Genomic DNA, 24247 nt, shown 5'->3' with positions numbered 1-24247 from the left:
CTGCTACCCTTCAAGCCTGGGTGAGAGGGAGACTCAGTCTCTCTCTGCCCCACAAAAAAAGGTCAAAGGAGGAAGAGATTGAATATTAGCAGTTGGTGACACCCTGTTAAGGGGTCCCAAAAGAAGTATTTGTTGATGCGACATTAACAAGAGAAAGGCCAGCTGTCTTCCTGAGGTCTGTGTCCATATGGTACCAAGAGTCTCCCAAAGTTTTTTCTTTTTTTCCCCATATAAATATTTTATTATTTTCCAGTTACATTTAGAGATAGTTTTCAACATATGCTTTCATAAGATTTCCATTTTCAAATCTCTCTCCCTCCCTCCCCCCTACCCAAGACAGCAAGCAATCCAACATAGGTTATATATGTACAACCACACCAAACATATTTCTGCATAAGTCCCATTATGAGAGAAGAATCAGAGCAAAAAGGAAAAAAACCTCAAAAAATAAAAACAATAACAGAAACAGTAGAAATAATATGGCTTGATCTGCATCCAGACTCAACAGTTCCCTTTCCTTCTGGATTTGGAGAGCACCCCCACCCCCATCATGAGTCCCCTGGAACTATCCTGGATCATTGCATTACTGAGAAGAATCAAGTCCATCACAGCTGATCAATACACAACGTTGTTGATACTGTGTACAATGTTCTCCTGGCTCTGCCCATCCCACTCATCATCTCCTAAAGTTTTTCAAGTCTGATAAACCCTACCACTACTAGTGATTCATATGGGGTTAAATGATACTTCTAGAAGAAACTGAGAAAGAGTTACTAAAGATTATAAAGTACTGGGCCAGGATTTGAAGATATAAGGACTAGAAATGGTGTTTTGAGTGAAAGGAGGAGCCTCTGAAAAGAAAATCAGATTTGGTGATAAATCAGCTAATTAAGAAAATGGTATTGGGGGGCAGCTAGGTGGCACAATGGATAAAGCACTGGCCCTGGATTCAGGAGGACCTGAGTTCAAATCTAGCCTCAGACACTTGACACTTACTAGCTGTGTGACCCTGGGCAGGTCACTTAACCCCCATTGTCCCACAAAAATAAAGAAAAATTAAAAGAAAAGAAAGAAAATGGTATCTTCGAACAGGATTTGAATTTCTGGGACATGGCTTGAAATACAGGAATGAGGATCTCTAGGCCTGAGATTGGGACACACTTGATGAGGCTTGATAAAAATATATTTGTCTCAAGTCTTAGAAATCTGAACAAAAGGCCTTTAAGCTGAAAAAGGAGTGGCAAAAACACTGTCTTTGTGACGATAATTGTTCCATATGTTTGAAACTGGAGATTTCTAAAACTTTTGTCACTGGATATGGACAGTTCCCAGTTACCTTGGTAGAAGGAGTCTTGTTTCCTGAACATCTTTTCATCAGCTGAAATAGCAGCCTTTTAACCATTTTCTCCACATTATCCAGCACTATCCCAGTGAAATAGGTTTGAAAATAGACCTTCAGACAAGGAGCAGCCACAACCCATCAAGACACACCCTTTCCCATGATAGTAGCTTAAATTTATACTGTAAATCACTTTTCCTCACAGGAGTCCCGATAAGCAAAGTACTGTAGGTCTTATACCCATTGTACCAGCGAGGAAAACTGAGCTAGAAAAGTGTTAGGTGGCTTAGAGATAGGAGGTAGCAGATCCGAGACTCCAACCCAGGGCTTTTGGCTCCAAATCGGTGGTGTCAAACTCAAATAGAAACAAGTAGGACCCGTTGACTTGTTTTGTTGTTTCAGTTGTTTCAGTTGCGTCCTATTCTTCACGGACTCAATTGGAGGTTTTTCTTGGAAGAGGTACTAGAGTGGTTTGCCATTTTCTTCTCCAGTTCATTTTGCAGATGAGGAAACTGAGACAAACAGGGTTAATGACTTATCCAGAGACAGAGGCCTGATTTGACCTCAGGAAGCTGTCTTTCAGGCTCCAAGTCTATGCTCTATCTACTGTGCCACCTATCTTCCCACATATTTACTTAGAAAACCACAAATTAACATCATCCATGTTGTTTTGTATTTTTATGTATTTTGTTAAACATTTGCCAATTGCATTTTTATCTAGATGGAGCCCTGGAGTTTTGCTCTGGGAGTTTGACACATCTGCTCTACACTTACATCCTTCAATCATCTGATTATCCACAAAGGATTGCCATAAGTTGCTCTGATTAAAATCATTTCAGTATAACTTCTAACATAGAAAAACTAGTTGAAGATTGTGTACCAGATGATGGGGACTGAATGAAATGAAGACATATTGTCATGATAGTCTTTGCTGGCAGTTTTGAAGCAGTGACATATGAATAAGTAAATAACATGTGTTACAAAGATTTCTGTAATGTGACACTGGTAGTAATGTTTGCCTTTATAATACACAGCTTCTTTTTTTTAAAAAAAAAATAAGATTAGCACCCCCATTATTCTGTCAAGAATGAATGAAGCATTTCTATAACTAGTAATGTACAGTGAGTAAAACAAAGGCAATTCAAACACAAAGTAATATCAATGATCTAGAAATTGCAGAAAAGCTTAGGAAAAGAGCTGAAATGTCAGCTTTCAAAAGAGTCTCGCTTTAGATAGTAAGCCTGAGGTTGCCCTCTAGCAAGAAGTTACACATTCATTTATCTTATTTGTTGTAAATTATTTGAAAGAAACCTACTATGCAGAAATCCACATTCACAAAAATAACAAATTAGGAAATGACCCTTTAAATAATTCCCATATCTCTGGGCAAGGAGGTACTCTAATGGACTAAGCAAGCAAGCAGCCTTTGTTAAAAAGCCACAGGCCAAATAAATAAAGGATAAGAGGGTCTGTTGGCAAAACTATGGACAAAAATGCTGTTTGTTAATTAAATAAATATATGAAATAAGAAAATTACTTAAAATATTTAGTGCATAAACTTGAGGTTTTAACTGGCATTTGAGGTAGATTTGAATTAAATCTAATCCATTTAAATAAATTGTTAGGGAAGTCAGTTAATTATTTTGTACATATATTTCTATATGAAAATATTTTTCTATATGAAATATGTGTGTATGTATATACATACACATACATATATATAAATACACACACATATATACATATATAAATACACATAGATATATACTAATTGCTTTCGGTATGCCAGGCACTATGCTAAGCCTGAAGATAAAAAGAAAGGCCAAAGACAGTTTGCTTTCAAGGAACTTACAGTCTAATAGGAGAGACAAGATAAGAACAACTATGTACAAACAAAATATATTCATCAATATATAAATGGGAGATAATAAATAGAATATGGCACTAAAACTTGGGGGGATCAGGCAAGACTACCTATAGAAGATGGGATTTTAGCTGGGACTTGAAGCCAAGGGAAGCCAAGAGGCAGAAATGAGGAGGAATAGAGTTCCAGGCATGGGAAATTGGGGATGGAGTGTCTTGTTTGAGGAACAGCAAGAAATTCACTGCCCCTGGATCCCAGAGTATATGGCTGCATATAAGGTGTTAGAAGACAAATGGGTGCTGGGCAGAGGGAAGCAGGTTATGAATGACTTTGAACACCAGATGATTTTTTTATTTAGTCCTAGATGTAATAGGAAGGCACTGGAGATTAGTGAGAAGCGGGGTGACGTTGTCAGGCCTGTGCTTCAGGAAGATCATGTTGGCAGTTAAGTGGAAGATGGACTGGCATGGGGAGAGAAACCAACGAGCAGGCTCTTATAATAGTCTGTCTGTGAGGTGATGAGGGCCTGCAGGGGCAATGTCAGAGGAGAGGAGGGTCTATAAGAGTGGTGTTACAAAGGTCAAATTGACAGCCCTTGCAACAAATTGGATATGGGAGTGGGGTGAGGGAGCAGGGGAAGAAAGAGTGAAAAGTTGAGAATGATTCCTGGGTGACTGGGAGCATGGTTGTACCCTAACAGTAACAGGGAAGTTTGGGAGTAGAGGGAGATTATTCAGTTTGGGACATGTCATGTTTAAGATTTTCACCAAGCAGTTGAAGATACAGGCCTGGAGCTCCTCAGAGAGGATGGACTGGATAAGTATATTTGAGAGGGATCACCTTAAGTAGAGGAGTATATAAGAGTCAAAGACTCCTCTTCCTAAGTTCAAATCTGGCTTTAGACACTGTGTAACCCTAGGCAAGTCATTTAACCCTGTTTGCCTCAGTTTCATCTGTAAAATGAATTGAAGAAGGAAATGGTAAACCACTCCAGTTTCTCTACCAAGAAAACCCCAAAAGGGGACATTGAGTCAGACATGACTGAAAAATGACAAAACCAGAGCACGGAGATGATAACTGAATCCATGGGAGCTAATGAGATCACATTAAACAATATGGACTCAGTACTAGAGAGACAAGAACACTTAGCGCAGCTCTGTGGAATACCCACAATTAGGTGGATGAGCTGGATGAAAATCTAAGATAAAAGATTGAGAAATGCTTAGATAGTTAGGAGCAGGACTAGAAAAAAGCAGTATCACAAAAACCCAGAGAAAAGGGCATATCAAGGAGAAAAGAGGTTCAGAAGGGTGAGGGTTGAGAAAAGGCCATTAGATTGTCAATTAAGAGATTGTTAATAACTCTGGAGAGAGGAGTTGCAGTTGAAAATAAGGTTAGAGAGGGAAGGGCAGATTCGGGAAGAGAGCAGTAAAAAGCAAAATACTTTTGAGGAAGGTAAAGATGTTCTGCATAACAGCACAAGTATGACATACTGAATTGCTTGATTTCATAGGGAGGGTTGAGGAGAGAGGGAGGAAGAAAATTTGGAACACAGAATTACCTCAAAGACCTTAAACTCATCAGAGTTGGCTCATGGAGGGAATAACATTCACACCCAGTTGGGAGGAGTAATCTATTTAACCCTACAGGAAAGTTGGAGGGGAAGAGGATAAGGAAGGAAGAGTGAAAAAAAAAAAAAAAGGAGTGCAGAATAGGGGAGGGGGCAGTCAGAAGTAAAACACTTTTGAGGAGGAATAGTTTAAAAGAAGATAGAAAATAGAGTAAATATCATGGGAAGGGAATAGGATGGAGGGAAATAGTTATGATGATTGAATATAATGGCAAAACATATGATACCTACTTTGTTGGGCTAATATGAAGAAAATTCTTTGTCAAGTTTAAGGTACTTTATTTAGGTATATGATGAACAGGATACTATCAGAAAAACCTGGAAGACCTATATGAACTGAAGCAGAGTGAAATGTACTGTATACAAAATAACAGCAATAGTGTAAGATGATCTGCTGGGAAGCATGTGGTTATTTTCAGCAAGGCAATGGTCCAATATAACCCTGAAGGACTTATGAAAATGGCAACCCATCTACAGAGAAAGAAGTGATAGTACCTGAAAATAGATGGAAATACATTTTTTTTTTTTTTTGGTGAGGCAATTGGGGTTGGGTGGCTTGCCCCGGATTCACACAGCTGGTGGGGTGTTGGGTGTCTGAGGCCGGATTTGGGCTCGGGTGTTCCTGGTTCCAGGGCCAGTGCTCTGTCCACTGCGCCACCTAGCCACCCCTGCAAACACATTTTTTAATTGTTTTATTTTCCTCTTTGAGAATTCCTCAGTCTGAAGTTTTGGGAGTTTTTTGACTGTTTTCTCTCGCAACCTAGCTAATGTGGGAATGTTTTCCCTGACTACTCATGTATAACTTATTTTGAAATGCTCGAGTTCTAGTGGGTGGGGGTGGGAATGGAGGAGGAAGAGAAGTTGGACCACAATTTTTTTTTAAAATTGATGTTAAAATTTGTTTTTACATATATTTTGGAAAATAAAATTCTATTCAATAAAACAAAAAAAAATAAATTTTTTAAAAAAAGAAAAGAAGGTTAGAAAGCCAGGCTTATAGAGAATTACAAGGGTGAGCGGAAAGAAAGTGGAGAAATACCTATTGTTGATGGCCTTCTTAAGGAGCTGAGCCACAGAAGGGAACATAGATATGGGATGAACTAGTAGTGGGCATGGATGGTTCAAGTGAGGATTTGGGGGATGCGGGATCACTCTAGGCCCTCAAGGAGGAAGACAGTATGTAAATTAAGACCTGGAAAGCAGGGAGGTGTAGCTTCTGTGGTGCAATAGACTGCCTTCTGTCAAGACAAGGGCCAAACTCACTTATCAGAGCCCAGAATGGTTCCAGAGTCCTGGTGGAGGGGGGGTGGGGGGAGAGGATACATTCTCATTTTTTAATTATTTTTAACCTTTATACAATCTTCATTACTCTGAAGTCGAGGTGGTGGTTGCTGTCATTCAGTCATTTCAATCATGTCTGATGCTTTGTGAACCCATTTCTTGGCAAAAATACTAGAATGGTTTGTCATTTTCTTCCCTAGTTCATTTTACAGATGAGGAAACTGAGGCAGACAGGATTAAATTACTTACCCAGGGTCACACAGATAGTAAGTGTCTGAGTCAAATTTGAACTCGGGTCCTCCTGACTCCAGGCCCAGCACTCTATCCACTTCACCCCCTAGCTGCTCCTCCCACCTAGCTGCATTTTAGAACAGTGATAGATTTTTACTATTTCAGCTTAAATGTACAATTTTATTCTATATCTCAGATCACTGAAGTAGATATTCATGAATTTATTGTCTCATTTCTGATGTTAATTAAAGGTTTTTCCTGGAAATGGTTCTTTAACATGCCTTAAATTAAAACCATCTAATCACAAAGAAATGTACTTTGATTTTTTAAAAAATTTCAGTTTAGTGTTTCTATCATCAACATTAATTATTTTCCTTTTAATCATTTTATTAGGTTTGTTGGCACAAAACATTAAGATCATTCATTTTATTTTCTGTGATCTTTTCTATCCCAGGTTTGATCATGAACTTTTCTTCCATCCATAGAAATGATAGGTCATTTCCCCCCGTTTTTTCTAATTTATTTATCACGTAACCTTTTATAGTTAAGTCAAGGAGACATTTGGCACTTATCTTGGTATGAGGTGTTGGTTCTCCATCTAATTTCTTCCATACAGTTATCCTATTCTCCAAGCAATTTTTAATCAGATAGTGAATTCTTATCCCAAGAGCTGTGGTGTTTGAGTTTATTGAACACTTAGACTACTCGATTTTTTTGATTCCGTATATTGTGTAGTTAATTTATCTCACTGATCACTCTCACTAATTTTTAACCAATACCAAATAGTTTGTTTTTGGTTTTGGGTGGGGTTTTGGGGTGTTTTTATTTGTTTGTTTGTTTGTTTTGGGGGGCGGGGCAATTGGGGTTAAGTGACTTACCCAGGGTCACATAGCTAGTAAGTGTTAAGTGTCTGAGGTCGGATTTGAACTCAGGTCCTCCTGACTCCAAAGCCGGTGCTGTATCCACTGTGCCACCTAGCTGCCCCAATACCAAATAGTTTTAAGGATTACTGCTTCACAATATAATTTAAGAACTGGTATTGCTAGGTCCCCTTCATTCCCACCTTTATTCATTATTTTCCATGCAATTATTAACTGTTTTGTCTCCCTATGAATTTCATTTTTTCTGGTTCTATAAAATAATCCTTTGGTAGTTTGACATTAAATAAATATATAAATATAAGTAATTGTATCATTTTTATATAATCCTCAGCACACCAATGAGCAAGTAATATTCCTCCAATTATTTAGGTCTATATTTTTGTAAGGGGTGGTATGTAGTAGTACTTATATGGTTCTTGTTTATATCTTAGTAGGTAGACTCCCAAGTATTTTTTACATTCTGTGGTCATTTTAAATGGCATTTCTCTTTCTATCTCTTCCTGCAGGTTTTTGTTGACGTTATTAGAAATGCTGATGATTTGTATGGATTTAATTTGTATCCTGCAATTTTGTTCAAGTTATTGTTTGACTTTATTTTTAATTGACTCCCTGGGGTTCTATAATACTCCATCATATCATCTGCAGAAATTGATAATTTTGTACCTATGCTTTATTCCTCAATTTCATTTCTTGTTTTATTTCTGTAGCCCTCATTTCTTTGTCAAATAGAAGTAGCAATAATGAACATCGTTGTTTCACCCTTGATTTTTCTGGAAAGGCTTCTAGTCAATCCCTATTAAATATGATGCTAGTTTTAGATAGATATTATTTATCATTTTATGGAGAGGTCTGTTTATTCCTATATTTTCTAGCATTTTAAATAGAAATAGCTGTTGTATATTGTCAAAAGCTTTTTCTGCATCTATTGATATAACCATATGATTTTCATTGTTTTTTATTAATATGGTTAAGTTTATAGTTTTCCTAATATTAAACTAATCCTACATTCCTAGTATAAATCCAACATCACAGTATAAAATCTTAATGATAATGTTGTTTTAGCCTCTTTGTTAATATTTTATTTAATGTTTAACATGATAGTAGTGTATAACCTATATCAAATTGCTTGCTGGCCTCAGGAGGGGGGGAGGGAAGGGAGGGTAGGAGAAAACTTGGAACTCAAAAAATATCTTTACATATAATTGAGAAAATTTTTTAAAAATATTTTTATTTAGATTTTTTGCATCATCGTTCATTAAGGATATTGGTCTATAGTTTTCTTTTTTCTGTTTTGACTCTCCCTTGTTTATGTATCAAGACCATATTTGTGTCATAGAAGAAATTTGGTAAGTTCCCTTATTTTGCTGTTTTTACAAATAGTTTATATAACAGTACAATTCTCTTCTACTTGACAGTCCTTAATATTTTAAGACAAATATATTGTTTCCTCTACTTGCCCCCATGCCTTCCAACAAATTGTTTCTTTACCAGGCTAAGCATCCCCAAATCCTTTAATCTATGTTCACATAGTGTAGTCCCACCATCCTGGTTGCCCTTCTCTGAATCTGACCCAGATTAATGGAGACAGTGTGATTATAGTGAATTTGGATATGGAGGACTTGAGATCAAATCCAAGCTCTCCCTCTGGTGAGGGCTTCTTTCACTCTGAAATAAAATAAAGGAAAAGATGAAAAAAAAATTATCCTTGGAACATATTTTTATTTCAGAATACTAGAAGTCCAGCCTTCTGGTGATAGAGAGCCTGGGCCTCAGATCATCTGTATAATGAGGGGTTAGACAGACTAAAGGGCTAACTCCCTTCAGCTTGAAATCTGTGATTCTGTGGTCTGAACAGGATAGTGTTCAGTGGGATTATCAGATTCCTAGTTCTGGATACCATACCTCCATTAGCAAAAGAATCCTAGATATTCTAGGATTTTGCCAGGAATTAAAAGTCCATTAAGCGGGGGCTGCTAGGTGGCACAGTGGATAGAGCACCGGCCCTGGATTCAGGAGTACCGGAGTTCAAATCCAGCCTCAGACACTTGACACTTACTAGCTGTGTGACCCTGGGCAAGTCACTTAACCCCAATTGCCCCGCCAAAAAAAAAAGTCAAGCAAGCAAGTCTAGTTTGTTGTTGGGTTTTAGGGGGAGGGTGGAGTGGAAGGTAGGGTTGTTGGGTTTTTTTGTTTGTTTAAGTCAAAACATTTAGCTCTTTATAGTCCTAGGGGACCTCTTCCATACTCCATGATTGTTCAAAGACAATTCACTGGTAGAAGCTGACCAATCCTATCTGTTAGCTGTCCCAACATCTGAGGGTGTACTTCATGTATATACTTTGAATTAATTTACAGCATCTAGGTATACTCTTAGCATCTTAACTTCTTATCTTATACTTTAACTCTCTGTTAACCATTTTTACTTTCGCCTTCCTAGTCCAAAAATTATTCTTCTTGGCAGAGGATCCACTATCATCATCTTATCCACCCTGTGCAGTGGCCTTTTTCCCTGTTGATCACCTTGCTCCCAAAATACTTAAAAACCTTCTTTGTGGCCATTACCACTTATCAATAGCTTCAGCTGAGTTGATACTCTCAAAACTATTCTTGCATGACTTTGTCACTCTTGGATTGTGTTAATTTTCAGGTACCTTCCCTAAGCTTTCATCTTCCATATATATCTTTTTTTTTTTTTTAAGCGAGGCAATTGGGGTTAAGTGACTTGCCCAGGGTCACACAGCTAGTAAGTGTCAAGTGTCTGAGGCTGGATTTGAACTCGGGTACTCCTGAATCCAGGGCCGGTGCTCTATCCGCTGCGCCACCTAGCTGCCCCCATATATATCTTTTTAAAAGTCCAGGTTGGTAAGGGATTTCCCTATGTATCAATGTTGTTTTCTTTAGAAGACTCCTACTTTTCTTCTCCAGTGGGATCATTTGCATTTGTAACACCAGTCTCTAGTTTCACATCCCTCTTGGGATTGTATTTTAAACCAGTGCAGTTTGAATAGTGCAGAGCATCCATTATTCCTTATTCTCACTACCTGACCAGCACAGCTTCTTTTCTATGCATACATTTCCTGGATGATACAGCACAGCATAGTGACTAGAGAGCCAGGCTTTTGGTCAGTAAGACTTGGGTTCCAGTCCTGCCTCAGATATGTACTAGCCATGTGATAGTGTGATACTTAACCCATCAGAAACCCCAGGAAACTCTTTAAGACTATAAGGTACAGGGGGCAGCTAGGTGCACAGTGGATTAAGCACCAGCCCTGGATTTAGAAGGACCTGAGTTCAAATCCGACCTCAGATACTTGACACTTACTAGCTGTGTGACTCTGGGCAAGTCACTTAACCCCCATTGCCCCCCCCCCAAAAAAAAAAAAAAAAAAAGACTGTAAGGTACGAGAAGGCTGCCATTCTGCATCTTGTACCTCCTTGTGTACATGGATCATTGTTAGATATGGCTAAAATCTATTTCAATTTAATTCTGTAGTTCAGTTAGCATTCTGTTAGCACCTACTCTATGCCGGCCACAGTAATAGAGCTATAAAGGTAAAAACCTCCAACAGTTGCCACACACAAGATGTGCAGCCTATTGTTCCCACTATGCACCTCTCCACGGAGCTTTGGGTTGCCCATAATTTTGATTTCTTGGAGATTATGGTGTTCCAAGATTCATCATCATTCAGTATCACCAAGAGAACATTTGTATTAAAAAGATATCCTTTTGTATTGGGGAACAGCTTGGGATTCTTAAAGTCACTGCATAATTTCACAGATGCTATCCAGCCCTTTCTTTTCCTCCTGTTCAGTTCTGGGCCCAATCTTTTGTTTAACTACTGTGCCAATCCTTGATCTATAAACTAATATTCTAACTCAGTGGATTGCCCATCGAACTGCATGTCATAAAGCAGGGAGGTGGTACAGAGAACAGAATGCTGGACCTGAATTCAGGAAAACCTAGTTCGAATCCAGCCTCAGACACTTAACAGATTGTGACCCTAGGCAAGTCACTCAACCTGTCTGCCTCAGTTTCCTAATATGTAAAAATGGGGATAATAAAAGCACCTATTTCCCAAAAATATTCTGAGAATAGATTTTTATAAAGTGCTTTGTAAACCAAGAGGCGTTTATATAGATGGTTGCTATTAAATGCTAGCCATGTGATAGTCTTGACAATTGATTTTTTTTCATCCTTTAGTACTTTTTTTTTTCCTTACACATGGATTGTTAAGCCAATCTCATGTGACTAATTATGGAGCTTATTGAAGACGCCATATGACAGATATATGGAGCCTTTTTCTTCAGTACTATTCTCTGTTGTTTGGCAGGTTTAGCAGTTTTGCTGACTTCATTACAGACTTGGTGTTTTGCATTAAGATAAAAGAGCTTTTCATTAAACTACATTTTCAGAGATTGTTCCATGCATTAGATAATAGGCTTTATTTTTCCTAACATCTATGAAAGTATGACTAACTAGCCAAGAATTAAGCAGCCAGGGAACAGCAGTCATGAACCTGGGCGCTTGGAAGCTGCCAACTTGGTTTGTTTTGGCCACCATGGCCCAGGCTGAAATTTGATAGCTGTTTATTTAGCCAGTCCTTCCTGTTCTCTCTTTCCCCAGCTTGATTTATTTCAGCATAACAAACAGTCACTAGTTTATCTGTAGACCTAGGCTATGTTTGAGCCATCTGTAGGTGGCTGTAGCCTAGTGAAATTTAAGCAAGCCTGTCCTCCCAAACAGCAGATGTAGTAAATCCATGCTTTCACTTAAAAATGAGAGTCCCAAAGCAAGACTTTCTTGTGGAAAGCTTATTAGCCCAAAGTTAGTAAGATTATAAAAATCAAATTGAAGATGACTTTTATGCCCCAAACTTATTCAAGAAAGTAACGACATGGAGCTTTGTTTCACTGGAAGATATTGTTCAGTCATTTCAGTTATGTATGACTCTCTGTGGCCCCATTTGGGGGTTTTCTTGGCAAATACTGGAGTGATTTACCATTTCCTTCTCCAGCTCCTTTTATGGATGAGGAAACTGAGGGAAACAGGGGTAAGTGACTTTCCCAGGGTCACATAGCTATTAAGTGTCTGTAAGATATACAAAATTGTTTTAAGTCTCCTTACTGGTGCATCCACAAATAGTGTTTTGAGCCTTCTGGTGATGTGAGAAATAAGGTGAATATTAAAGGATTTTCCCAAAAGTGTACAAACTTAAGGATAAAGGAAGAAAAAAGAAAACTAGAAGCAAAACCATATATTCTCCATTTTTAATGAAAGGACTTATAACTCAGGCAGGTTTTGATCTCCTCACACTAGAAATTCAACTAATCTTTTTTAGATACCCTTCAAAAATATTTTTTTTTTAACCTAATACTAACAGTTTTGGCAGGGAGAGGGCAATGAGGGTTAAGTGACTTGCCCAGAGTCACACAAGTCAAGTGTCTGAGGTAAGATTTGAACTCAGGTCCTCCTGAATCCAGGGCTGGTGCCCTATCCACTGCACCACCTAGCTGCCCCCTAACAGGTCTTTTTTTAAAGATTGTTTTTATGATTCCTTTGGAAATCAGTAAGAATGCTATATACTTGTATAAACAGAATTTGGGATTGTACATATAATCGGCTTTACATTATTTGTGCTGAGAGGAGTATAATGGTTACAAGAGTATCCAAAAGTAATTTCTCAATCTGGAGTACATTGTGCACATTTTTTCAGCAGTAGATTTTTCATAATAATTTTAATGTTAAAAATCATCTTGCAATCCTCACTTATGCATAACCTAAGTGGTAAGGAAAAGTAAATAGAAGCATTCTTTTACAAAGAGGAAGCCAACCTGAGATTCAGATTTGCTATGGATGCTTGATGAAGCAGCTTGTGAGAAAATGATTATTCATAATCGATTTCTTATCAAATATCAACTTGAAATATGAAATATCTGTGACAAAGCAACCTCTAGTTCCACAAGAAAGTGGTCATTTTTACATTCAAGTGGTTTGACTAAATTAACTAAACATGTATTGTTCAATACTTCACAGTATTTTTAAATAGATGAACAGATACTTTAAAGTGTTATGAACTTGTCTCACAAACCAGCAAGCAAAGAAATAACATCTTGTTCACACTTACCATGTCTCCTGAAAACCTAAAAAAGAGGAAATCAAGAGACACAGGTCCTAGTCTCAGCTTTGCTATAAACTCACTGTGAGACCCTAAGAAAGTCACTTACCTTGCTAGGGCTTCAGTTTCCTTATCTTTATGGTGAGTATATTGGACACAAATAATCTCTAAGAAAAGCCCTTCCAGCCCTGTCATTCCATGATTATATTTCTTTAGACCCTCAGAAGATTTCTTTTTAACTCAGCGTAGGCTCTAATTTGTATACAAGTAAAGACCACATTATTCATTATAGGACTCTATATACACAAATGTTTAGTGGCAGCTAGGTGGTACAGTGGATAGAGCCCTGGGCCTGGAGTCAGGAAGGCCCGAGTTCACTTCAACCAAAGATACTAGTTATGTGACCCTGGGCAAATCCAATTAACCCTGTTTGCCTCAGCTTCTTCATGTGTACAATAAACTGGAGAAGGAAAGGGCAAAGCACTCCAGTATATTTGCCAAGAAAACCCCAAATGGGGTCATGAAGAGTCAGACACAACTGAACAATAACAACAACATAGTTATAAGCCACTTATGGCAGCACATGCCTCTAGTTTCTACTGCTGAGGTGGCACAGACTGGTGAGTTGCTTAACTTTAGGAGTTTCAAGCTGTAGTAGGGCAGAAACCAATGGGTATCCTCACTCGCTCCCAGGAGTGGAAGGCCACCAAGCCAGTTTGGTGGGGCAAACTAGCCCAAGCCAGAAACGAAGCAGGACAAAGCTTTCATGCCCATCAGTATTGATATCAGGCCCACTAGCCCAAGCCAGAAACGAAGCAGGACAAAGCTTTCATGCCCATCAGTATTGATATCAGGCCCAAGAGCAACCTTAGCACTTTCTGGCCTAGGCAAAATAGGGAGACTCAGGCTCCAAAAAAGGGGGGTGGAGGAAGGAGAGTTTATAATTGAGGTTTTCATCAGTAGAGGGAATAAGTAAAAAAGAGTCTTGTGGTCTGTTTCATCCAAAGTTTCAGTTTGGATGCATCTTTTTAATTTGGCTAAATACTAAGGAGCAGCATCAAGGGGGAAAAGATTAGTAATATTCCCCTTTCTCATGTCAAGGACAAGGACATGAGAAATGTACATTTCTCTCCATGCCAGCTGAAGCCCTGAGATGACTTGAGATATTATATGGGCAAGAGACAGCTGTTATAAATGATCCTTTTTTTCCTGGCACAGAGGACCATACCTACCTTGTCATCACATTTGCCAGTTGGCAGGGTTAGGCCCCAAATGAAAGTCTCTTATGCATAGGAAGCCGTTCCACAAATTACTTGTCTACACTGTTTTACCTAAGAAAGCATTTCTGTCTGTTTTGCACCATTCCTGTTTGTTATTCATATGACTTTGAATAAACAATTTTTTGCCTCTGTGCCTTAGTTTCCTCATCTGTAAAACCTATAAAATAATCTCTAGGGTAGCTATGAGGGTCCAGTGGGGAAACATTCTTGAACACATTTTGAAAATAGGGCCATGCCAATGCATTATTGTTTTCTTTATCTGTAAAATGGAAGGAATGGGGGGCAGCTAGGTGGCGCAGTGGATAGAGCACCGGTCCTGGATTCAGGAGGACCTGAGTTCAAATCCGGCCTCAGACACTTGACACTTGCTAGCTGTGTGACCCTGGGCAAGTCACTTAACCCCAATTGCCTCACCAAAAACAAACAAAAAAAAATGGAAGGAATGGGATTAATCAATCACTGAGTGACCTTCCAACTTCAATTATGGTTCTATAATTTTTTTTTTAAATCTCAGTATGGCTCCATCACCTGACAACAGGTTGGAATGTCTGGTACCTGTGAGTTCTAATTGAATCATCAATTCCTTGGGGCAAGACATATTTCCTCTATTGTAATTTTACCATCTGGAAAATGAACAGAAACCATCAGGGTGTGATAGTTCATTAATTAATGTCGATATGCAAAGTTGCATACCATACTTTGAATAAAAAAAATAGGATTCTTTTTTTCAAAGCCCACATGGGGAGGATTTTAACCTCCCTTTTCCTGTTGGGTCCCATTCTCTTACATGTATTCAGAGCAGTAGTATGAGGAGGCCAGGGAACCTCGGGATTCCAGAATCTCTTCTCACAATAAACAGACTCATAAGGATCTTGTACTTTGAAATCACCTAATCATGTCTTTGTCCCATAGCTACCTTCACATCCCTTTAACAACTCCCAGCTCTAGTGGCTGTTGTAGCTAAATACTGCACATTTCAGGGGGATTAGTCAACAAGCTGTTTGTAATGCATTGAAGCTTTGAGAGGGCTAAGGAACAGCTACATTACTGTTCTGTGAGTGTGCCAGCTTCCAGAATAGGGCCTCTTGAAAAGAGTGGGCCACTAGTCTTGCAAAGCCCTTTATGAATGGTGTGTTGCTTCAGACATAACTAATCTGCTTTGGCAGATTGAAGCCATGTGTTTCTGCACATTGTCCTCAGCCAGCAGGGCCCAGCAGGCATTTCCAGGACAGTGCAGCCAACCTCAACTGTGTGAGTCTCCAAAGACTTTTATCTTTTATCATTTCATAAACCTTTGGGACGTTCCAGTGATGATGTATGCCCCTGTCTTCACTGTTTTTATTTTAATTTTCAATCATGGAAACTTTCTTTCTTTGAGTTTTTGTTTATTCTAATCAACTCTATTTTTCACAAGAAGTATAACTAATGGAGAGAAGATTTTCCTTGGTATAGCTTACCCTCAGGGGGATTTCACTTCAGGAAACACACACAATAATATTCTACCAAGAGTCATTGGTTATTTCATTTTATATAGCTCATATTTCTATCCATACTGTGATATAAGCAATTCACATGTTATTCAGTCAACTCTTTTGGGTTCAGTCCTGTGATGTGATTGGTTTAAGGAGCTCAATAAGAGGAAGCTACCAATGCTGAAAGGCAACTACTCTGCAACTTAGAGTCTTAAGGAATTGCCTAGGCCACCCAAAGCTTAAATGACTTGCCCGGGATTATACAGTCTGTTCAAGAGCCAGGTTTTCCTGGCTCCAAGACCATAAAATCACCAACCCCCACTTAGAATAACTTACATTCATATAGTATTTTGTAGGCAATAAATCATATCATACCACAGGCAGAACCTAAAGCCAGATCTTCCTGACTCCAAGTCCACAACACTGCTTAAACTAACTTATAATAATTTACATTTATATAGTATTTTATAAACATAGAATCACATCTTCAGATCTAGTCTTAGCACAGTGCCTGGCACATAGAAAACACTTAATGCTTGTTGACTGGCTGACTAACATTATCTCACCTGATCCAAATAAAATCCTGTAAGGTAGGTGGTGCATATATATCTAGTTCCATTTTACTAAGTGGGTTAAGCAATTTGCCCAAAGTCATGTAGCTAGCTATTCAGTGGCAGGATTCAAATCCAGATCTTGTGATTCTAAGTTAAGCAATCAAAGAATATGGAGAAATGGCCAAGATCACAGGGACACTCAGCATTTGGAAATATTTACATATAATGGTGTTTTCAAATGAATACAAGTCTCAATGGACAGATATGAAATATGCCTTCTTTCCCTGTAAAATGAAGTGGATAGACTAGATTAGAGACATCACACTTAGAACCAGAGTGAGGCAGGGAACCAGATTAAAATGTAATTGGGAAATGTTTAACAAAATAAATAAAAACTCAATTCAACAGAAATAATGTTCATTTGTAGGCATTTTCAGCAGGCAGGGATCTGTTTCTATTTGAGTTTGACATCACTGGACTAGTTGACCTCTCCAGGTTCCCTTCCAACTTCTAGGATACCATAATACTCTTGGCAGAGAGGAGGGGACTGACTACTCAGGCAGAAGGAAGAATATATTTCCATACCTAGTTACTTTATCAGGTGCTTTGCTTAATTGTTTTTCCTTCTTAAAAGTGAAGGTTGAGCTGAGGGTCTGGGGAAGGGGGAAGGAAAGAATATAATCAGAAATAACTGACATTTTTTTTTAAAGGCATCAATAAAATTTTGTTTAAAAAAAGAATGATAGTTTCACAGACATCTTTCTGGTACATTCACACCAATGTTCTGTATGCTATAATAATAAAGATGGAAAGGCTATAGGTGTTTGTTTATTTGTTTTTTAATGAAAGAAAAGAAACTGGAAAATACGGACAATATTAATGGACTAGTTTTAATTTGAAATACAATTTTCTCTTCATATTATAGAACTCCATGAAGGTAATGTTCAAATGCCTTTGGAAAAACTGTGGGAAGGTACTGAGCACAGCTGCTGGAATCCAGAAACACATCAGAACCATTCATCTTGGGTAAGACACGCCTTTATGTAAAGCATGCTAAGAAGAATCACAAAAGACCACCTATTTTCCAGTCTTACACTCACACACACACACACTCGTGCACATGTGCTCACACACTAATTATCTGGCCCATCCAAGAATAACACTTGGTAATTTCTTATGAGGTACAAGATTATAATAATGATAGCTAATAATTAATTTCACCTACACTATACAATAGTAAAATGCCAGAGTTCCCTCATCAGCATGTATATTCCTTTAGGGCAAGAACTATTTTTGCCTTTCTTTGTAACCCTAGGGCTTAGTATAGTGTCAAACACATAACAAGCACATATATGTTTGTTGTTGTTGCTAACTTAGAGTTAGGAAGACATGAGTTCAAATATTGTCTCAGATATATTCATTAGCTGTGTAAACCGGGGCAAGTTGCCTAACCTCTTTCCTCTTCAGTTGCCTTACCTGTGAAAAAGGGAGAATAATACCACTTACCTCATAGGGCGCTGTGGGCATCAAATGAGACAACATAGGTAAAATTCTTTGTAAACCTTAAAAACATACAGAAATGTTAACTATTATTAACATAGTTTGTTTACAGATTATTTTCAAATTTTTTTTATCAAAGTGCACATTAACATTAGTTTGTAGTTGCTTAAACAAGGTCTTAATTTAAGTATTTTAACTATAACATGAATGAATGAATCTGCCAGTCAATCATTGCTATTTTAGTCATTTGGATAAATAAGAATAAATACAAGCCTGATGGCTTGTAATGTAAAATATCACCCTTTCAGTAGACTATGGTTTTGAGAGGATAAAAGAAATTTTCAAAGCAGTATCACTCAAAGTACTTAATAAAAAATTAATGAATGTTATAGAAATCAAGCAACAATCCTGAGCACAAGGATTTTTGTTAGGCACTCTGCCTCTTGATAGAGTAGTCTGCAGTATATTTCAGAAATTGGAAAAGACAGAAAATTCACACTGCATACAGATTTGAAATGTGAATATGAGGAAGAGGTAACATGGTGTTCTGAACTTGGGTTCAAATACTAGCTTTAATTGTTATTAGCTTTTTCCCCGATAAGTCATTTCAACTCATTGATGCTCAGTTTCCTCATCTATAAAGTGGGTATTATATTTGTACCACCTACTCCACAAGGACTAGTTGTGGGGAAAGTGTAAACTGTAAAGTACTATAGAGTTGATATGTTGTTACAAAAAGTAACATAGTACACTGTACAGTCATTACTGGCCTGGGAGTTGAAAGGCCTGGGTTCCAGTCCTTGATCTGACCTATACTAGCTTTGTGACCATAAAGAAGGCACTTAATGTTTGTGTACCTCAGTTTTCTTATCTCTGAAGTGGGAGAAAGGGGATAGAGGAAAGAAAGGGGGAAATGATGATAATAGTAATAATAATTGACACTTATATAGTGCTTTAAGCTTTGCAAAGTACTTGTCTTATTTGAGCCTCATAAGCAACCCTGCAAGGTAAGGGTTTTTTAATTTATTTTTTTTTTTTTGCTGTTTGCTTATCTAAATATTAGGGCAGCTAGATGTCACATCAGATAGAGTGACCACCCTTGAATTAGGAAGAGCTTAGTTCAAATTTGGCCTCAGATACTAGCTGTGTGACCCTGGGTAAGTCATTAACCCTGTTTGCCTCAGTTTCCTCATCTGTAAAATGAACTGGAGAAGGAAATGGTGAACTACTCTATCTTTTCCAAAAAACTCCAAATGGGGTCACAAAGAGACGTGACTAAAACAACTGAATGACAACAAAATTATTGTATATTATATAAATGTTATATATTATATATTCTATTATTCTTCATCATTATAAAGGTTTGATATAATTAAACATTAATTTTAAAATATTTTCAATTAAAGATCATTTTAATTGAAAAATTAATTTTCAATGATATTATGTATTATTATTTATCTGTTATTGTGAAGGATATCATTCTCATCCAACAGAAGAAGAAACTAAGGTTAAAAAAAGAAGTTATGGGGCGGCTAGGTGGCACAGTGGATAAAGCACCGGCCCTGGATTCAGGAATACCTGAGTTCAAATCCGGCCTCAGACACCTGACACTTAATAGCTGTGTGACCCTGGGCAAGTCACTTAACCCCCATTGCCCCGCAAAAAAAAAAGAAGTTATGACCTGCTCAGTATCACACAGCTGGTAAATGTCAGAGAGAGGTTTAAAATTCAGGTCTTCCTGACCTCAAGACTTGCTTTCTGCCAACTACACAATTACTCCACCCACCTCACAGGGGTTTTTTGTGGGGAGAAATCCTTAAAAGCACCCTATAAATATGAATCACTAAAATTGCTTTTGCTTTTCCTCCAGACGCATAGGTGACTCAGACTACAGTGATGGAGAAGAAGATTTTTACTACACAGAGATCAAACTTAATACAGATTCAGTAGCTGATGGGCTCAGCAACCTTTCCCCAGTTTCTCCCTCTCAGTCCTTGGTGTCTCCTCCAACATTCCCCACCTTGGATTCCAGCCGTACTGAAACTCCATGTGCCAAAACGGAGCCGAAATTGATGACGCCTCTGAGCCAATCAGCTCCTACCACCCTCTACCTCGTACATACTGACCATGCTTACCAGGTAAGAATACTTACCAAAGCCTTTGTCTCAGCACATTACATTATGATCTGACATTTACAAAATGGCACCCTTACAGATCATGACCATCTTACCCAAGCAATTGGGGTTAAGTGACTTGCCCAGGGTCACACAGCTAGTATTAAGTGTCTGAGGCCGGATTTGAACCCAGGTCCTCCTGAATCCAGGGCCTGTGCTCCATCCACTGCACCACCTAGCTGCCCCGCCCCACTACAGTTCAATAACTAAGATCCCTCAGTTCCTTTTCTTTAAACAACTACAACAAAAGACACATCTTAGAAGTTTTCCCCAGGATCCTTAGAGAATCCTCCCTGGATTTTTCCTTGACTTCTTGACGCTAAATTAAGGTATCCGTAGATAAGGAAGAAGGAATAACAGACAGTATCTTCCTGCCACTCAGATATATGGCTTTACATATATTCTTCAAATTGGGCAGTAAGCACACTAGAAAGGAATTGGCTGGGTGGAATCTTGGGTATTTACATGGTCAGAGGTAGGAGCTTCAGGGGGTGGTTCAGTCTCTCCTTTCAATTAACTCTTAATTCAGCTCATTGTTTTGCCTTGCCTAATTATAGTGCTTTCTTCAAGAACAGTAGCTGAAAGTTGATCATTAAACTTTCTGGAACAATCAATTTCCTTCCCTATTTTTTTAATTGTTTGAGGAGAAAGAATAATATAACTTGACACAAATTATTTGTGCTTATTTAAAGTGGAAATCTTAACGTCTTTGCTTTTTTTTCTCATAGTTATAGTCTAGACAGAAAATCCTGAAATTTTTACCAGATACTTTTTTTTTGTTCTTTTTAGAAACCGACAATTGAACAATGTCTCCTTTTATCCCCTAGAGCTGTTAAGTTGGCATGGAAAAAGAATTCTTTGCACCTACTCCCTTTTGCTGTGTTTACCCCCTCCCTAGCATATAATTAGTTTAAGATATTAATATAGTTCTGACTTCATCTCTGAGGCTCTAAATTGGTAGTGACAGCTTTTGTCTGTGAAGAAGACTTTTCCTTTGTAACTTTCTCTGTTTTCCATCTTGACAGGCTACTCCCCCGGTGAACATTCCAGGATCCACAAAGTTCTCTCCGAACGGCAGCAGCTTTAGCATCTCTTGGCAGTCTCCACCGGTTACCTTCACAGGCATTCCAGTAAGTGGGAGGATATAACCACAAGAAATCTAATCAAGGACAAATTCCAAAGTTAGAGTACAAATGAATTGCAACTTAATTAAAAGGATTTTCAATTGAACAGGAAGGAAAAGGGAGAAAACTGACTGCTGATTGCTATCAAAATAGTTACAACAGAAAGTAGTTACAACATAGGAAGATCATTAGAGAGTCACAGAGTTCACAGTAGAGAAAATCTTAACAAAAGAACCAGGAATAAAACTCCGGGATCCAGTATAATAGGACTATAGGTTCAGAGCCGGAAGGGTCATTATAGGCCATTTGGTCCAGATCCCTCATTTGATACTTGAGGAAACTGAGGGTCATGGTGCTTAAGTTACTTCTCCCAGAGTCATACAAGCAGGAAATAACAAAACTGGGATTTGAACCTCAGTCCTGTTACTCAAAATTCCACATTCTATTGTGAGCAATTAGCAAAGTGAGCTAAAGATCCTAACAGAAGATGGCAGATTTTTTCTCAGTGTTATCCCTGATATTCAGTGAGATGAGCCAGTACCCCAATGGCTGGAAGGTCCCTTTGGAACATTATACCATATTCAGAAGGATTGGGATAGGGAAAAGGGAATAGGGAGGGGAAAGGTAAAGTAAAATAGTTCTGTACATTAAGGAAACATATTTATATGTGGAATTTAAGGAACCTGAGGGGGTAAAACCTGATATTGAGAAGTTGAGGGGCAGCTAGGTGGCGCAGTGGATAAAGCACCTGCCTCCAATTCAGGAGTCTGAGTTCAAATGTGGCCTCAGACACTTGACACTAGCTGTTTGACCCTGGGCAAGTCACACAGTTGAGTGAAGATCAGTGGAAGTAAAAGCATGTACTAGAGACACAAACAAAAGGAGGAAATAGATGAAGAATTAAGTCAACAAATTACAAGCCTGGTACAGAAGCATCATGTAGTAGTTCTAGGGACTTCAGTTATTTGGATATTGGCTCTAGTTTTGAGGGGCTTGCTCTCCACCAAAAGCACCCCAAACAGCTTCTTTTCTTGGCCTACCTTGAGAATTCTGCCACCCACTCTTCTGTTTTCACCATCCAAAGCAATGAGTCACATCACTTGGCCTCTCACCTCACAACCCCAAAAGGGCTTCTAGAAGATGCAGAACAGCAATAAAGAGAACAAAGACAGAAAAAACAGATTAAACCGAGTAGAGAGCTGTGCTGGTGGCAACACAGTTGTGGAGGCATTTCTTGGCCTCTGAGGGGCATCAATTCACAAAATAACTGAAGGATAGGAAGATACCAAGAGTGGGGGGAAATTTCAGAGCTTATTAATACAGGGGGAGAGGGAAGGAGAGGGAGAGGGATAGGATCTCAGCAACTACCCCACTATATGACAGATCGTAAACCTCAGGTGAGGTAAGGGAGGTCAATGTATACTCACCAAAAGCATTTGCCACCACCAGGGCTGCTCTCCCCACTTGCCTTCCTCTTTTGCCATGGTCACCAGAATCTGGCATGGGCTGCTTGACTCCTTACATGGCTTGGATGAGATGGAAATCACTCTGTTGTTCCCAGTGAGGACCACCAGGCCTTATTCTCTGCCCTGCCTCTGTGCTAAGCAGACCCCCAGCTCTGTCCTCTGATCTACTGAGGTTACCTAGTGGTCCCCGGGCCTTGCCATCTAAGATGCTACTTCACGCTTAGGATTTCAGGGCTTTTTCACCCACCCTGAACTTTTTTTTTGTATGTGCTGCCTCCTTAAATTTGAGTGTAGGCTCTTTAAAAGCAGGCAGCATGGGGCAGCTAGGTGGTGCAGTGGATAAAGCACTGGCCTTGGATTCAGGGGGACCTGAGTTCAAATCCAGACCCAGACACTTGACACTTAACTAGCTGTGTGACCTTGGGCAAGTCACTTAACCCTCATTGCCCTAAAAAACCAAAAACAAAACAAAAAAGCAGGCAGCATAATGTTTTGCTGTTTGTACCCTAGGCACATACTTTATGCTTAATAAATTCATTCCTAGAGGAAATCCAGCACAGTTGGGAAAAAAAAGATTCCTTGTGGTCAGTCAACAAATATTTATTAGCACTTACTATGTGCCAGGCACTGTATGTACTAAGCTCTAGAGATACAGAGACAATCCCTGCTTGAAGGAGTTCAAAATCTAATGGAGGAGATGATGCGTAACAACAAACTATATACAGGATAAACTGGAAATACTCAACAGACAGAAGACACTACAGTTAAAAGATTAGGAAAGTCTTCCTGCAGAAGGTAGAATTTTAGTTGGGACTTGAAGGAAGATAGGGAAATCAGGAGACAGAAATGAAGAAGGGGGGGAGTATTCCCTGCATAGGGAACTGCCTATGAAAATGCCTGGAACAGAAGGTCAGTGTTTTGTTTGAAGAATAGAAAGGGAGGGGGGGGGGGGGAGAGTGCAGCTATGTGTCTCAGTGGATAAAGCACCAGCCCTGAATTCAGGAGGACCTGAGTTTAAATCTGGCCTCAGACACTTGACTCTTACTAGGCTGTGTGACCCTGGGCAAGTCACCTAACCCTCATTGCTCCACCAAAAAATAGAATAGAAAGGAGGGAAGCCTTCCTGGATCACAGTATGTGGGAGGTGTAAAGTATAAAACTGGAAAGGTATGGAGGGACTACAGATGGTAAGGACCTCAAAAGCTCTTTGCAGATGACATTGTGCTGGTTTCATGAAGCCCTAGATCATTACATAGCCCACTGAATGAAATTTGCTATTTCTCAAAAGAGTTTGGCAAGACTATCCACATAGGAAAAAAGAGATGGTTGAAAAAT

At 38.8% G+C, this 24247-nt stretch overlaps 1 protein-coding gene across 1 annotated transcript in view; it reads left to right on the top strand.

The window, feature by feature from the left end:
• ZNF704 (zinc finger protein 704) overlaps positions 1 to 24247 on the top strand; it is a 337569-nt gene that overhangs the window by 283190 nt on the left and 30132 nt on the right. The window contains 3 exon segments of the mRNA XM_043976313.1: positions 17574 to 17674; positions 20019 to 20286; positions 21348 to 21452. Coding sequence (XP_043832248.1) covers positions 17574 to 17674; positions 20019 to 20286; positions 21348 to 21452 — 474 coding nt within the window.

The sequence above is a fragment of the Dromiciops gliroides genome, chromosome 1 (assembly GCF_019393635.1).
Source record: "Dromiciops gliroides isolate mDroGli1 chromosome 1, mDroGli1.pri, whole genome shotgun sequence".
Taxonomy (NCBI): Eukaryota; Metazoa; Chordata; class Mammalia; order Microbiotheria; family Microbiotheriidae; genus Dromiciops; species Dromiciops gliroides.
Note: the sequence above shows the minus strand (reverse complement) of the source record. Positions and strands in the feature narration are given on the sequence as shown.